Source organism: Aspergillus tanneri (assembly GCF_003426965.1).
Source record: "Aspergillus tanneri strain NIH1004 chromosome Unknown AapTan_2_pilon_pilon_pilon, whole genome shotgun sequence".
Taxonomy (NCBI): domain Eukaryota; kingdom Fungi; phylum Ascomycota; class Eurotiomycetes; order Eurotiales; family Aspergillaceae; genus Aspergillus; species Aspergillus tanneri.
In genome coordinates this window covers 1,567,560-1,584,951 of record NW_022984629.1, presented here as the reverse complement: position 1 = coordinate 1,584,951, position 17,392 = coordinate 1,567,560, and the positions used below count along the sequence as shown (strand labels likewise).

Below are 17,392 nucleotides of genomic sequence, written 5' to 3'. Positions count from 1 at the left end.
GACTTAACTTCCACTATGGCGTCTGTCCTGAAACTTTGCCGCGACAGTGTATTTTTGAATCCACAGACCTCGACGATCCTGATTTTGAAACGGTGAATCGATCACCTTTGGTGGTGAGCCCAGCCAACTCATCCTCACTAATATACGCGCGGGACCCTCCCTTCTCCCCTGTCCATGAGTCAGTTCCCCATTGAATTCCCGCGTTCTCCGTTGGCTCCTGTCAGCGAGGATCGCCACCGGATACCTGACGTCTGTGCCCCCGGTTCTGTATCTGATTTGACGGTTTGATATCAGATGATGAGAGTTGTCTGCGGTGCTAATGCAACTGCTGATGTACACTGCTAATCATATCTTGTCCAGGGCCGGAAAAAAGAAAATTCGTCCCTACCAATGTAATTAAAAAAAAAAAAAAAATTGTAGTAGGGTTGTATAAGCGATTGGGGGACTACCCACACACACACGCACGCACCAGATAACGCGTTCCCCGGGATTGTCAGAAAAATTCCTAATGAATTGGGCACGTATCCTCTACTACCCCCCCTTTCTCTATTTGGAAAAGACTTGGGGGAGGGATTTTTTATGCACCACGCCAGCGCCATACGTAGGTCCGCTTCGAGGTTTAAGTCAGTCTCCTTTGCCACAAGAATCTTAACCAAATCATCTCAGGAATGGCGAGATCACGAAGAGATGAGGAGTTTCCATAGACAATAAAAATAAGGTCTCCAGTAAACAAGAGAAAGTTTCGCTGCTTTTATTTTATTTTTGTTTTTTTCCCTCCCTCCGAAACGGTTCCATCCTTGGGTCCCTTCGCCGTCGCTTCCGTCTGGAAGTCTTCAGAGAATTAACTGTAACTGCTAGGTGGTAGATAGCTATATAGATGTAGAGATTAACATTATAGGGTGGTGATCTTCACTTTTTCTAGTGCATAGCGGTGCAGCGCACCAATATCCACAACAACCCCGGACAGATGGCCCATGCATGTGTAACTGTAACCGGTTCGATGGGTTCCGAACACACGGAGAGACGTCACTATTATCTGAGGAAGATGTTGTCGCACGAGGAGATCCGCTGTTGTCTCCGGTTTATAGGAATAGGGTTGGAGACAGAAATACGACGGACAATGGGAGAGACAATAAAGGACCGAAAAGATGGTAACATTAAACTAAAGCTATCCTGCAAAATATTTGACGCCTGGACAAGCGGCGCACAATATAATCTTGACTATTATATGCGCCAGGAAACCAGATTTCGCCGAAGAGATGAATGTCCCAAAAATCGTCGGGCTCTGGGACAGGAGACGAAGAATAAGAACCAACATAAAAAAAAAAAAGGCAAAACCAAAACTTCAAGACATAAAAGGCATTAAACTGAAGACAAGACAAGATAAAAACGAAACTATGCAATGCAACGAAATGCATATGCTATGGGGTAGTTAGAAACTTTCGCAAATAAAAGACATTTTTTTTTCCTGTCCACAACGTTTCCCTTCGTCTTGGTCACTCCATTCCTGCGGATAATTCTCGTTTGAATACATGGAAGCGGTCAAGAAAACAGAGCTAGGGAAGAGATAATTGCCGACTGGGGAATTGCTATGAAGCCGCACTTGGTGATTGTCCTCAGCTGAAAGCACATAGTTCTCGAAGTTCCGTCGATCGATCATAGCCACAAAATTCTTCCCCTGGTGTCTTCTCCCCGGTGCCAGTCAGCATTATCCCTTGCTTTTTGACTCTAGTTGCTGTACATGCGTTACTCACCTCGCTCTGGACTATCTAGCCTCCATGAACAGGGCAGTTATAGCCCTCTCGTCGGCGGACTTGCTGTCGCACACCGGTGCAAGAAGTACCCCTCTTTGCACAGTAGACGACATCACCTTCGGGGTGGGTGCAGCCACAGTCATACTTGTAGAAGTACTGGGAGCACATTTTGGCAAAAGTTGAGTGGTTTTTGAAGTTTGTGAAGAGAGGGTGTGTTCAAGTGGAGGTAAAGAAGAGCGAATCGGCTCAGCGAACAATTTGATAAAGCTCAGTCGATAGGGAAGATTTCAAGCTCCGAAGGAGATTCTTTTGGAGTGAGAACTGGAGAGAGAACTGTTGCGATGATGTTCTGATCTTTCGCTGGGTCAAAGAAGCCTTTAAATAAGAATCTCCCGGCCCATGGATCAATCCAGAGTGATAGATTGACTGCGGTCGACTGTGCCGCAATAACACCATCTACAAAAATTATTAAATGAATATACAAGGCCCTCCCCCCCCCCCTCCCCAACCAAAAAAAAAAGAAAATAATATTAAAAAAACGTAGTAAGAAAAAAAAAAGAATTAAGTAAAATAAAGAATTGTATGCAAGACCCAAAACCAAAGTAGCAAGATGAGTCAAGGAAATTCAAACTACACATGCACGTTGTTTTCCCCCCCAGCCCTCTTTCCCAAAAGTTGCATAGTATATTGCGCCGTAAAAGTTGGTGACTCGATCTACATCATACTCAAATGAAAAGGGCCCAACGGACGATTCACACAGCAAATCGAAGCTCACTACCTCTCAAACGCTACTGCACAACACATCCCCAACAACAGGGGAATAATTGCGGTTATGCGGATCACCTGCGAGCGTAGTGTCCCTCCCGGGTTGGCCAGGGATTCCTTTCCCTGGCAGGTGAATGAGGAAGCGCGATAATTACAGTCATAGGCAGAGTATGATGGCAACCGCCTGCCCTGAGCTTCATTAGACTCCCGCAGATTCATCACGGGAAACTTGACATCATCGTTAAGTCTATTGCGGCATTCGTCTGGACAAAGAGGCTCGTCACATACAGAAGAGCAAAAGCCAAGGAGTATGCTATCAAATCAGTTGCCGATGCCAGCCAACAGTGTTCACACCCAGTAAGGTCATGCCGCAATAGAACGCTGCTCGAACGGCGCATCTGACGGACGTCACGCAAGCAGAGTATCCGACCCTGGGACCCTGTTAGGCATATTCTTATCATGTGCCCCCTTTGTCCTTAAATGGAGGGGACAAGGATGGTGGAGTGGAACAGTCCAATGCGATCGTCCCGATATCAGTTAGGTACTGCCGACGGGCCTTTCTCGGGCCCGTTGTTTGCGTCCCTAGTAGGTGTCGACGGGAAAGTCTGTGGTGTAGGTTAGCTCGTGGGCCACCTGCCCCAGTCAGGGGTGCCGCAGCAGCTCTTAGGCAGGTCTCTGTCCCGCACCGACAACCGATCAAGCACCTCAATAGAGTTCAGCCCAAGGCATAATAGAGGGTCCCATGGCAATGCTCTATGGGGGCACGAAAACCGAATCTGCAAGAGCTACACTGCCATCACATATTTCTGGATTCGCTGTCCTGGAATTCCGACCAATGTACGGAGCTCAAGACGTAAACGCAGTTGGTGACATCTGCAAGTCATAAAGTCATAAATTCATGAGCGATTTTTGGAATTTGGGATTATTAGCTCACTTTTCCCTGGGGGGAATATGCATGGCAACGGAAAGCCATTTTGGGCTCGAACTAAGCGAGAGTATGCAATTCCTTGCCATGGCAAGAAAGCCCCGTTGGAATGATAGTAATGGCAGAGAGTTTCTCTATAGTATAGTCAACTAACTTAGTGTCCGGCAGTGCAAGCAATCTCCACCTATCGATCTGGCATTGACTTCCGCAACAGCTCGGATGTCGGGCGCCCCCCGACGGTGACAATGGATTTAAGGTGTCGGCACAGCACCTGCGGCGCTATAGTCCTGAGCAGGAAGCAATCCTCTCTAGCTAACAGCATACCCCATTCACATTTCAGCCGCCGACCGTCCGCGCCACGGCCGAACGGTCGAGCATCACGGCGCGAAGAATGGGGGCGCTAACAGGGCGACAATCGACAGGTCACAGCGTGGTGGCACGGCCTTCATCTAGCCGCCGTTGGGTCACCAGAGAAACCGGAGCGGGCCACGAGGAGCTAGCTCTCTGGAGCCGACGGTGACTGAACGACTTTCTTGGGAACTCAAAACAATGTTTGTTGATGCTGGAAGAGGCTCTGGTCACGTGACATGGCCAGTGCTGCGGCCGCTTCTTTTTTTGGCGGTTTTATTTTTGGTGCGTTTCGCCTTTTCTGCCTTACGCTGGAGCGATCGCTGACGGCATTGCCTCCCTGGTCCACGGTCTGATTGGCGTGCTATCTACGGAATCAGTCTCAGGGCCATGGTTATATAGACCCCGCAGCCTGGCAGGATCAATAGCATGAGATGAGATGTGATGTGATGAGATGTTATGCGATGCGACCAATTCTGGGGTTTTGGCCCCAGGTCACCGCCGTTGAACCAACAAGAAGTTCCCTGGCTTGTCTCACATTTTCTTTAACAAAGTCTCTCCGGTATCTAAAACAGTGCCCCTGGGGAACCATGCTGCCAAGTGGACCGAGAATGGCTCATTGGGGTCATGTGGACGGAGACTTCTAGGGAAGGAAAAGGCAGGAATGCTGGAAACTCACCCCATACAGAGTACAGGAACCTATTACTTACATAGTTTGGCGATAACTCCTATTCCATGGTGGGGGAGGAAAACAGTGGTCCACCCAGTTTCACCCATTATGGGGTTGCTGATTATTATGTCGAATAACTAACTAGTTAGCGGCACGTTTCTTGGCTCTCCTTCCTGGTTGCGGATCATCCGAGGCTGAATTATCGGGTCTCGTCGGCCCAAATGCTTGTACGAGGGACAACAGCTCTGCTTGCGCAACCAATGAATGCCTTTCGCTTGGCAGGTCCAGGAATGTTTTCTGAATGTTGGACTCTACAACCAGTCCGGGGTGAGATTTATCAGAGCCAAGAGATGCACAGGAAGGGGGGTTCTTCCAATAATGACATTCTAGGGCCCCGCCCTGTCTGATATGAGTTCACAAAACATGTGAATTACGAAAAACAGACCTCTTTGATCCACTGAATTGGATGCCTGAAGTCTCTTTCTGTAGGTGGACTGGATACAGTTGATCGACATCCCTCCCGGATTCATCCATTGAATTCCCGTTGCCCCTCTTCTTACGGGCGATGTATGCTTGGCTGTTTCCCTCACATGTATAAATAGGTAACCGAATCCAACCGAGAAAATGCTCTTGATCGTTCTCCCAACATCTTCTGTTCCTTCCTGAGATCGATAGACTTTGAAGTTTCTCTCCTAGACTGTCTCCCGTGGAAGCTTACTCTCGTCACAATGTATGCCAGCACACCCACCCACAAGTTCCTCGTTCTGGCCCCTATCCAGTCTGGTCCTATCTCGATAGAAACCGCCTCCCAATCTCAATATGGGGACCGACCTTCCTCGACGCGCGAGCGTTCAAGCAGTCAAACTTCCACTGATTCGCAGTTGGGTGACGTGTTATCCCCCCTACCTAGTGGTTTCTTGTATCTTGGCCATGATTCCACGAGCTCCAGAAACTAGATCCTGAGGCACCAGCACCGCACCACACTGCATGGATCGTGCAGGACGCGATCACCTCAGCTTATCTACTTCGGCTTCAGAGTGCTCTAAGCGGACCGAGGGATTTGATTTAATGTTCTTTGTTCTTGTTTCTTTGGATGAGGTGCAGTGATGCCAATGGCGCTCTGCCTCCCCCTCTCTATCTCTTTTATTTTTATTTTTTGTCATCCAGCATGTCATGAATATGATACCACAGTCCAGCTGCCGGAGGAAAGGGGCATGAATGCTTGCCAAGAGAAGAGTTGATATTTGCCAAGTCTTGTGCAATCAGATAAATGCAGCTTACGTTCCACGCCAAGCATGATAGACTAGCAGATCGACTTTGGTCTGACTGCCAAGCATCCCTTGGATGTATTCTGGGATTACAGAGCACTTTGTTTTAATACTGGATAAGTATGTAGGACATAGACTTGTACTCCTTTATACCGAATACCGATGGTAAAATCTGATATCTCGTATCCGTACGATAATATCACTTTTAAGAATGAATGTCCTTACAAGTATATCTTTGTCTATCCATATATCCTCCTAGTTATTCATATATCAAACAGCAGGTATAGATATTCAGAGACATCTAGATCCCAGGTACATAACCCTTACCTTTCCATATTGATATATATCCCATTCCATCCCTATATCAGAATCTAGATCATCACCTGTCATCTCATTCCAGATCAACAAAGTTATTCCAACCCTTGCATCAACGCCACCTACCGTCCGTCCAGACTATCCTGGAATCCTGGAATCCGCTGATAAGGATTACGCCGTGCCTGTATCTACCCAGTCCGCGCCCTACCTATTATTATTAACAGTTAACACGCTTAATATGTATCCCGAGTCTTGGCCCTACCGCAGAAATCGTACAGTGCCAAGATTTTGTCCTGGTCATGGGACCTCCTTCGGTCCTTTCTTATCATCTTATCTTATTGTCAGCGTGCTGTGTTGTCCTGTTTCTCGTCTCGTTCCACGTAATCAATGCGAATACCCGTCTTACATACAAGGTTGTTGAGTTCTTCGTTGGTTGGGTTTGAATAGTGGTATTACATCCGTTCGTCCTTGAGTAATTGTCGACGTGGTCTATACCTCCGTCTCTACAGAGCGCTATCTATGGACTATCTGTCCGCTTATGGTAGATCGTCTTGGCTGGAATCTTGGCTCGCTTTAGTTCTTCAGTGCAAAAGTCGGTTGGACCGAGCCAATGATCTGTTTCTGACTAGACTTGGGTTGGTATGGACATGGGATTCTTGACTGTAAGAGCTGTCTCTTCTGAATTGATGGTCACGGGATCACTCCAAATCCCGTCTTGTCTACAGGTATAGTCTGATCGGAATCCCTTCTGTACGCCCGAGTTATGCTGTATAAAGTTTCAATCACCAATGCAAGATATAAACCAACTACAACTGTAAACTTGTGATCCGCTGTCAACCAACATACATATCAAACGCTGCTCGCTGCTGAATCAATCAAACAGGATTTCTAGAGACAATGACACAGGAAGTCCGGGGCGACATCCAATGACCAATAAACATATTAAATTACCCTCAAATAGACCTGGTCCATATGATATCAAAAGCGCTTCTTTCAAAGAACCACGGTACGGTAGAAATAGAAGGCATTAACAAAACAAGGCAGGGTCAATTTACAGTCAAGGTTATAGTAACAAGGGAGAAAAAAAAATATGAAATTTGGACAAAGGAAATAAAGAAAAAGTTTATTCTCAACAAAGGAAAATAAAAAGAGAAAAAAAAAAAAAGGGTAAAAAAAAAGATAAAAAACACCCACGCTTGTAGATATGGATATGCATGCGGGAAGAAACAGATGCTGGTACAATACGAGGACAAACCGAAAGCTGCAAGCAACAGAAGGGGACGAAAGCTGCGTGGGTATCACGGGGTATCCAAATAACTTGCTCTTTCAATGTTGGAATCCTAATAAGAGTCTGGCCGACTCGGATCCTCTGTCCAGTGAAAGCGCCGGTAATAACGGGTCTCGGTTCATCCATTTGGCGGCGGTAGAAGCCGAGACTTGCGTGGACGCCGCAGCGCCTGGATCAAAAGATCCACCAGGCCTAGATATCAAATCCCGAAACATAAGGCGTGGAGTCGCCGGACCAGATCTGCTTGGCTAGATTGCTTCCTCCATGTGATCAACTGCGGTAGGCGGTCCACCACCAAAAAGTGATATACTTCATCTGGTCGAATTGGCCGAAGAATTAAAATAAGTTGAACGAAAAATTAACCGGGGGTGGAACTGAATGTCCCCATCTACCGATCATCTCCCGCCCTTGATTTGGCCCGACGACGGAAAAAGTCCATAACCTTTCTGGCAGCACCAGAGCTGCCGGGATGGTGTGACAGATCCCGTTCGGACTCGTAGGCATCTGCAAATTTCCTATGATTCTTCTGCAGCACACCCGCTCCTCTTGCCGGCCGGCCAACTTGTACCGACTGGCGAGAGGGGTTTTCATACGCACCACTGTACTCATCGTAGTAGTTAGGTGCCGAACGGTTGGCATATTGATTCCGGTAGTAGTGGTCGTTGTCGTTCGGATACACCTGCTCGGCCGATGCGCTGTAAGATGTCGGTTGCTGGGTACCGGAGTGGTTGCCATGAAGCACTGCGAACTGCTGATCAATGTGAGTCTGGTAATTGACGGGGTCATCTTGCATGATGACCTCGTCTCCGGGACCACCGTCTGGCATTATTCCTATTGCGTCTTGCGTGCCGTAACTCGTAGCACGTGCACGAGGCCGTATTGCCCCCGCCGATGAGTTTGGCTGCACCCGGTTGTCGGAAGACCGATCGGCTTGCGACTCATCGTCTGGGGTTTGCGACCGACTTGACGACGAAAACCCTTTCAAGGAAAAGGACGGCGGCAAAAGAGAGAACCGACGCGGCCTGCTCTCACCACCCATCTCGCTCATCTTCCGGTTGTAGCCATACTGGATTGAGCGGCGCGAATCCACGGACGCCCTACCATCGTCTCCTGCATACGGATCTCGCATGCTGGTGGGAGGATAGCGCTTGCCGCTTTTCTGACGCGAACCAACCGCCTGGTTTCCACGCCCACCAAAAATTGAGCCAGACCGTCCGAACAACTTCTCTCCTATACTAGAGACAGTATTTGACCTCTTGTGACCCTTGGGAGCTTCTTGACGAGGTGTCGTGTTGAATTTTGGCGGCAGCTGCTGAGTACTTGGACGGCCAATTGACAGAGAGTTCTGTTGGGAATGGTCCTGAGGGATAGGCGCCGAAATCACGTACTGCTTGCTCTTTGGTTGCGCCAACCGACCTTGAGCATTGGTCGCCGCCACAGTCGGCGCTACAGGTTGTCCGTAAGAACCCCGTGATGGCAAACGTCCGGTTTTGAACGAGGCCATAGAGGCACCAGTGGCTGGTCGGGTGGCATGGGGAGGAAGCATAGCCGATGTCCCCGTGAGCGCCGTCGTGTCCGAAGTCGAGCGAGGAAGATGTGCTACTGGTGGTGCTGCCCCAGATGCCTTGGAATCTTCTGTCTGTAGGTTTGAGACTGCTGGTGCCTCTTGCGCGAACATGTTGTTCTCAGATACGCTGTTTGACCTAGCCCTAGTGGCGGGAGCTTCCACGACTCCTGACGAGCTTGCGATAGTTGCGTCAAGCTCGGCAGGCGTTTCGCCTCTTGTTGTCTGAGATTGAGGAGCAACGTATTCAACCTGAACTGTACGCCTCTTAGTGTCCCGAGAGGTCTTAGACTTGTCCGTAGCTTGTTCTTGAGAGACATCCCCGGAATGATGAACAAGTCCTCCCAGTGAAGGGATTGAAGTTTGGTAAGAGGTTTTGGGAGGCTCTCTAACCGACGCACTTCGTGCAAGCGATGGGGCTTCTTTGCGAGTTTCTGTAAAAACTAGGTCAGCAATGAAGCCGGAGGCACTCATTAAGGGACTGGTACCAAGGGGAACCGTCTTTGCTGCGACATTGGTAACCTTTGTCGTGCTACTGGTGATATGCGACACAATATGAGAATACTCGCTGAGCCAGCTGTGCCGTGCAACCTCGAAAAGATCCGCTCTTTTTCGCGGGTCCGGCACTAATATCCGTCTCAGAAGATCACGCGCATGTGGAGTGACATATTCAGGAAACGTCAGCGGAGTCGTAACGATGTACTTATAAAGCAGGTTGATGTTGTCGCCGTCAGGATTTGCTGGATCATCGTCAAAGGGCAAATAGCCGGCCAGCATGGCATACTATAGAGAGAGAGAGAGAGAGACAGAACGTTAGCTACCATAGTTCGCAGGACTACAATCAAGGCCGCTAGATAATACTCACAAGAATAACGCCACAGCTCCAGACATCAACTTTTCGCCCTGTATACAGCGAATCGCTGACTACCAGCTCGGGGGCAGCATAACATGGACTGCCGCAACTTGTTTGCATCAGGTCGCCTGGACGTAAGCCCTTAGCATTAGTCTTGTCAAGGCGCATCCTTTTCACAAAATCCTTGTTCGTGAGGTTGTATTCAATCTCATCACTCAATTCATCCAACGGATCAAACGTATTCGCAAAGCCGAAATCGGTGATTATGATGTTGCGATTCCGGTCCAAAAGTAAGTTTTCGAGCTTCAGGTCGCGGTGAACGATACCTTTTCTGTGGAGGTAACCGACGCCGGAGACAAGTTGTGCAAATAGTCGCCGGGCAGCATTGTCTTTAAGGTATCGATTATTCAAAATATGGTCGAAGAGCTCACCGCCAGATGCGTATTCCATTATTATACCAATGTGCCGGTCCGTCTCCACCATTTCATGTAGCCGAACAATGTTCGGATGAGAAAGATCTCGCAAGATTGAGATCTCCCGATAGATCTTGGGTAACCGGCTAGGATTCGATCCCAGGGTCTCTCTCCGGATGAGTTTGATAGCGACTTGAATGCTGCCGTCTCGTTTCCACCCTAATTTGACCTTCCCAAATTCACCCTCCCCGAGCGTTTGTCCCAGAATATACTGACCAAAAGTTGTTTCTTTGCGCTTGACGGTATTTTCGGTGTAGTCATGTCGGCTCCGCAGCCCGCCGCGACCTCCATCATCCACACCGTCACTGCCAACCAGACCAAGCCCTGACGAAGGCATGCTCTCGACTGGAGGTGATACCGACGTGCCTGCCTGTCGGACTTGTTCCCGCTCGATATCTACCGAAGGGTCACTCACTAACACTTGGTTGATCACGGTACTCGACTCCTTAACTAGGGTCCCCTGCCCAGGAAACGCCTCCATGCGTTCCCCCGAGTGCGAGGGTGCGTCGAAAGATGAAGCAGCCTGATCCCGGGCACTTGCCCCATCCACTCCTGTTGGCGGGTCGTCGGACGGTTTCACAGCTTGCCGGCGCGTACGGGAGTCGTCACCTCTCCTCTCACGGTGGTTAGCGCTTCGTTCATCGCTCCTATTCTTTCCATGGCGGGAATTTGATACTTTCTCGGTCGAACCGCGATGGCTTCGATGGGTCGAAGAAGTTCTTGGCGGTGGGACGGGCGGTTCACCTAGAAGGTCAGGATACATGGGCGATCTGTTCCCGCTTTGGGCCGACGAAGGCACCGCTGAGGTGAAGGCTGGAGATGCATGGGTGGTGCGTGGCAGCGACTGCGATTGGAGGTCGCTCATAGCCGAAGAAGCTGTCGGGACCGGGACAGAAGATGGCTGTTGAAGACTTAGTGAATTGCTCAGAGTGGCGCCGTGTGGGTCGGTTGATGGTTGCAGTCGCTGCGTCGACCCAGACGATCGTTCGGAGTTTTGATGCGCATGGCTGAGCTGCGAAGGCGATACGGGTTCTCGATGGGTAGGTAGGATAAAAGTGGCGGGAGTGTACTGAGGGACGGCTTGGATACCAGTAGACATACCTTCGTTTGGTGAAGGCGCAGCGAAGCCTGGGACTGGCTGCGTACGGTCCGAGACAGCCTCTTCAGGCACGCGTGATAGAATTGAGCGGTGGACAAATTGCGATGAGCGATAAGAAATCCAATGCGTAAAATCTCTCCAGAAGACGATTCAAATGCTCAATTGTAATGTCTTTTAAAGTTTATTTTTATTTTTATTTTTATTTTTTATTTTTGTTGGAGACGATCGCTGGGCTGGCAAGTCTCACCGGTCGGGCAGCTGCTGTTTCAAAGTCAGAGGGTCAGAGAGTCATTGCGACCACCGATAAGGGGCGTGAAAGGGTAGCCACTGACGACTGACGAAACAATCAAACAGGCTACCGTGACAGAGGCAGTGATTGATGATATATCAAGGACACCGGGTCAAAAAGAAAATCCAGGAGATTAATAAAGAAAGGAAACCAAAAGGACGCGTGGAGACAAGCAAGCGATCGCTTGTTGTTTTTTCCCTTTTTCTATCTTTCTCTTTCTCTCGCGTGTTCCCGTCGAGCTTTAGGGAGTTCTCACGTATCTCCAACCGAGCCAGGTGAATGGGAGCAAGTCTGCACTGCAGAATCGCCTCCCGTGACGTGACCTCCCTCCACAGAGTATCGGATACCCAGTTGGGTAATTATGGGTTGAGGGGAAGGTATGCGGCTCGAAAGAATGTGAGACTTGGAGGATCGGAGTGACGAGACCGACAAACGCGGGCGGGAAGGAGAACAGCCTCGGGAGACGCGCCTCAAAAACCACCACGAGCCACTTCGGTTTTTATTTTTTTATTTTTTTTTTAAACAAATTATTATTATTATTAATTGGCTGGGGAAAGACTGGGACCTGAGTGCGAATTCAAGAATTTCTTCATCCCAAAACTCCACCGGCTCAACACTGATGAATCAATTGACGGATGTAGGCCGCGACGAGGAGCATGATCGATTTGGAGGGGATGAGTAAAGTAAAGTAAATTGAAGAAGCAAGAGGGGCGGTGGGAGAGCGGACAGGGGCGGCGCAGGGGAGAAAAAGAGAGCCAGCGGGAACTCAAAGAAGGAACGGGAGAGAGGGTGAAAAAAAAATAATTGGCACCCAAGGGAGGAGGGAGGAAGAAAGGGCTGGGGGAGGAAAGAAAGAGGAGGAAAGAAGGAAAGAAGCAAAGTAAAAGAGGAGAAAAATGAAGTTAAAAACAGAAACGAAAAAAGGGAACGGGAAAGACTTGATGAAAGAGGATGAAGCAGATGGAGAAGCCAGGGAGAGGAAACTCAGGAAAGAGGAGAGAGAGAGAGGAGAAAGCACGAATACTACCACTCAGTACGACAACGAACTAAGCTCCCTAACAGGACTGGTTGCTGTGCTGGCTGGGGGGAATCGGCGGGTCGCCGGACAATTAACCATTCAATCGCAATACAAAAATTAGTTTAGTTTAGTTCTGCTACGTACTCCTAAACCATGATGAGCTGCAATGACCGAGGAGAGGAATATTAATAGTAAACCGCCCCAGGCTGTTAGAACTGCCTTCCCCCAGCATTGTCAACGAACAATGCCTGAGATCTTTCTTCCTACGAGGACAACGATATCCATGGATGTGTACGGAAGGGCTCCGGAAATATGACAGCTGGGAATAAGCTATTAATACTACAGAGCACCAAAAGCTAATAATAAAATCGCCTCAGTCGTATCTCCCAAAATATCTCCCAAAAGGGGATTTACAGGACCTCAACGTGTCCCCGATGTCCCTTGCCTACGGCGAGATGCCACAGCTCAATCCTTGATGGCAGGAATCGTTGGTCATTACAGAGTACTACGTAAGAGATTGGAGAGATTCCGATGAGAGAGATCTGACAGCATGTCTGGGGATGTTAAGATCTTATTGTGGAGAACACCCTACGGAGTATGCATATGGATTCGGCAGAAAGCTCCATCCACAGATATCAACAACATCCTACATCGGACACGGACATCTTAATTGCATTGCATTCTATGTGCAATCGTACAGGTGGGAAATGGTGGCCCCATTGCCAAGTCATCAGGGGCAATGGATGGAACCATTGTTTCATCGCCCGAGACGGCAGGCTGCTGGAGCTACTACTTACTAGTTACTATGTAGACTGGGGCAGGCGATCTTCATATGGAAATTAATTCAACTATTTTCTCGATCCCTTATTGGCCATTCATTCGGAAGAAAAGAGGATTCGTCGCTTACCAGGAACGCATTGGGTCAACATCCATTCCCTCGATCAAGATCCATCGCCTGGATACGGGGCTCACGTCGGGACTTCCTATGTAAGTGATTAAACTATGTGTACCTTCATAGTGGCTGCCCAGTTTAAGGATGATTGGGAATGACCGCCCCTTCCATTTCCCCAGCTCCACCCTATCCACGCTGCTACAGAGACCAGAACCATGGTTCCCAAGTTTCCATGCACTAACCAGTGTTGCTCAACCACGGCATCCAAAATAGGTAAATTCTTTGTTCTACCGACAGAACTCTACGACCTTGTTGAAGCTGCTTTATTCTCCATCTCTCAGCTATTCCACTGACGCACTGTACAGTATGATTGGATGACTGTGGATATTATTGGTGCTCTTGTTTTCCTTGCTGTAAATTACATATTTTATATGTTGTGAAAATCCTGTTACAGTTAAACATGTTTGGGTAGGGGTATATTATTTAGTAGGAATATTCTGATAAGATTACTGGGTTATGTCATTACCTGCCCTCTTCTGTGTGTTAATATTTAAATTGCTTAATGCTAATTTCTGGCTAGATTCGACAGAGTATGTTTACTGATGAATACAGTTTAATTGGTATTATAGACAGTGACTTAGTTATGTATTCCTTGGTTTATGACTAATTTGCGAATAACTCGCCCTGCGAATTTAGCAATTCACCATCCATAGTCTGGGTAACCTTTAAGATTTTAAAATAATTTAAATATGCATCTTTTGAGTGGCCCTCTTGTGATTATTTTACCTTTCAACATCATCACTAACCACTATCAATTAGCATGATACGATTCCCGGACATCCAATATCTGGTCATGTGGAATTATCCCCCTGCGTTTTCGTCTCTTGCAAAGCTACCTTTCTTTATTAAGTGTCCTTGGCCTGCCACGGTATCAGGGTATTTTTTTGTTCTTAACGGCACATCCGGAATCTTTAAGATTTACCTATTTAGCCTCAAGTCTGCCGAGGTAGATAGAGATGTGTCAATACATCAAAAGATATACCCGAGGTATCTGCGGCCGGACACCCTGTTTAGTTCAATGGGATTCCATTAGTAGATGTTGTCAATCATATCTGTAGTGAACTTGATACCTAGTTGCAAAGGAGGTCGGAACCTAAAAATCTGCCAGCCAGAAACCTTAACAACGAGCAAGTCCTGGGCTCTTCTCTCTCCCAAAGATTCCTTCGGCCCCCGGTCTTTGGGAAGAAGATCAGATTATCCGTTCCATCAGAGTCATTGTAAGGAACTATGCTCTTACTATCTATGCACTGACCGAAAATGATAATACAATAGTCGATGCTCCCAAGTGTCGCAACTTCGCTTTTAAGAAGTCACTCAAAATGAGCGCGGTGTGCGATCTCAACTGGATACGATCCTAGCCTTTACATATTACAATCTTGTGCATGATGGCGACGTCTCTGAAAAGTCTCGGCAATGTTCATGCAACATGAAATATTGGGACAGTTTTCCAGGATGACACTAATTTACGGCTCATTAAAGCCCATGGCTTTTTAGTGATCGAGTGGTATTGTCTTGAGATGAAATCAAGCTTGAACAGGCAATGAAGTTTCACCATCGATACTACCCCTTGTCTAGTTTGGCAGATTACACTTTCTGGTACAGTCGATGCTCAGAAGGCATTGTACAACCTGAATTTTGCCTCAATTTTATCTTCGCAGAACAGATCTAGACACATTCCCCTTTTTTGTCTTATTCCGTTAAGTAATGGGCCTTTCCAGATTAGCATGGTTTTGTTAATGCTACGAGGGAATCAATCCAAGGTGGTATTATAGGTATAAGCGGGCCTAGCCCCAAGCTTATTTCCGACGTGCAATACTGTAAAAGTAACGATAGTTTCATACTAAATAAGTACAGATACATGCGCGTTTCAACCTATCTCGGCTTCCGAACTAGCTTGTGATGATGATGCTTGAAATAAAGACAATCAATTCGTACTGAATTCGGATTGAGGTTTCTATTGTATCCAGTATCTTCACCTTGGTAGCGGCATTATTCCCGGAATCTCAATAAGAATAAGTTCTATATACTGGTTTAGATATTTTATAAAAATGAACTCCGGGATTAACCAATACCGTTGTACATATTAACTACGGTAAACAGCTGTAGGAACACATGTAAGGACTCAAGTATTACAGCATCTGAAAGAGTCGAGTATGACCATGTTACTTATCATGGGGAGGTGCATTTCAATTCTGTCGGGTGGCATGTTTCGAAATATTCCCTGGATCAACCACTTTCGTAGTCCGTTTTCATGGTCTCTTATTTGTTTAACATTTACTTCCTCGTTCAAGTCTAAGATCTGTTGTCGATATGGGCAAAATCCTCTTCACGAGCAGGTCATTAAAGCATACCACCAGAGTAAGTCACTCTTTTCACGTACTTATCATATCGTGCTTTGCTAACAAGCATAGGATATCCATTCAACTTGACTTCTACAAACTTCAGCATTCTGAGCCTTGTCGATTAGCAGAGAGACATCAACTAGGCCGTGGATAAAAATGAAGTTCCTGTGCGCACCCCATGGCAGCAAAGTGGGCTAATACTGCAAGAAAGAGGAGGGACTACTTACAATCCCTGTAAGATATATAAGGAAGAGGGGGTTTTTTGTTCGTGTGCTGCTACACCAGTGCTTTAGCATGTGGCTCCACACCAGGTTTCTTGTGCTTCCTGTGTGTGGAATGGCAGAGGGTCCAAGTGTTTGTTCCGCGAAGACGAGCCTGGGCGCGACCAGTCAATGACTTCTAGTAAGTTCCTATTTTTTGAAGTTTATTTGCAGATTGCTAACAGAAACAGGGCCATGTTAGAGCAGGGAACTATCTGCTTATCATTAAGAAAGGTCCTCGAGTTCGCTATTTGTCTTCGAACTCAAAGTTCATTTGGATCTGTCGATATCACCTAGAGGATAGGTATGCATGGGCATGGTTCTCAATTCCTGCATGATAAAGAAAGGACAACAACAACAACAAAAAAAAGGGTAATAAAATAGAATTATATTCTACGGAGTAGTTATGCACCAGTTCAATAGTTACAAATGGTATGCATAAGTCTCATGCACTGTAATATACTGGAAAGTGGGGAAAGAGGAGAAATTTCGGGACTGACAGTTTGGAGGTTGGGGTCTACCAACGTACGTCATTAAATTGAACTACGATTTCACACTGAATGCCATTAGATCAGGAGATTCTCGGCCATTGCGAGTGATGACGCTTTGGATTTTCGACTTGTCTTTTCCCGGAGTGTTTTGGTTTGGGGCAATATACCGCTACCTAACATATCGTTTCTATATCACCGCAGTGGCATTGTTTGTAACCGTCCACAAACCCCCATGGGAATTTCCAATAGTATCCAGCCAAAATTCCAACCTGAAGGAGTCCCTTAGAAGTTTTTAAGTTTATGTGGGTACACGATGCAGTTGTTATTCTAAGAAAGACCTATTCGCTCTGTAGGATATAGACCTTCGTGCGACCCAACTATTTCAACTCCAGTAACACAAGTCCAGCAACGTCTCACAACTCAATTTCCCTGCGTAGCACCACAGCTGGATAGGTAGGGGGAATTCCAATATCAACTAGTAAGGTAAAGTAAGAACTCAAAGGGTTGGATGAGGCTGTCACTTGCTCCCAATAATAATAACAATGTCTCGGGTAGCTCCGTCAAGTGTCCCCCGTTCGCTCTTTAGTTAGAACTAGGATTGATTGGTGTAAGGGCTGATAGTGTCGATTGGGTTGGTTGTTTAGTTGAGCTATAACCTTCTGGCCCTCCTAGCAGGATGATATTTCTCCCAGCGTCCAGAAGAGGGCGCGTAGGGCAA

General features: G+C 47.3%; 2 protein-coding genes across 2 annotated transcripts; one reads left to right on the top strand and one right to left on the bottom strand.

Moving 5' to 3' along the window:
* Positions 1 to 3,531: 3,531 nt before the first annotated feature.
* Positions 3,532 to 3,964, top strand: ATNIH1004_000489 (uncharacterized protein; the record flags this gene model as incomplete). Its single annotated transcript, XM_033565203.1, has 3 exons — positions 3,532 to 3,559; positions 3,613 to 3,683; positions 3,785 to 3,964. 3 exons carry the CDS (start codon positions 3,532 to 3,534, stop codon positions 3,962 to 3,964), a joined length of 279 nt encoding a protein of 92 aa, XP_033430960.1.
* A 3,757-nt stretch (positions 3,965 to 7,721) lies between these two features.
* On the bottom strand, positions 7,722 to 11,322 carry ATNIH1004_000488 (putative serine/threonine protein kinase (Kin4); the record flags this gene model as incomplete). The annotated part of the gene is made up of 2 exons (XM_033565202.1): positions 7,722 to 9,680; positions 9,763 to 11,322. The coding sequence occupies 2 exons, from the start codon at positions 11,320 to 11,322 to the stop codon at positions 7,722 to 7,724; spliced, it is 3,519 nt and encodes a 1,172-aa protein (XP_033430959.1).
* Positions 11,323 to 17,392: the final 6,070 nt, after the last annotated feature.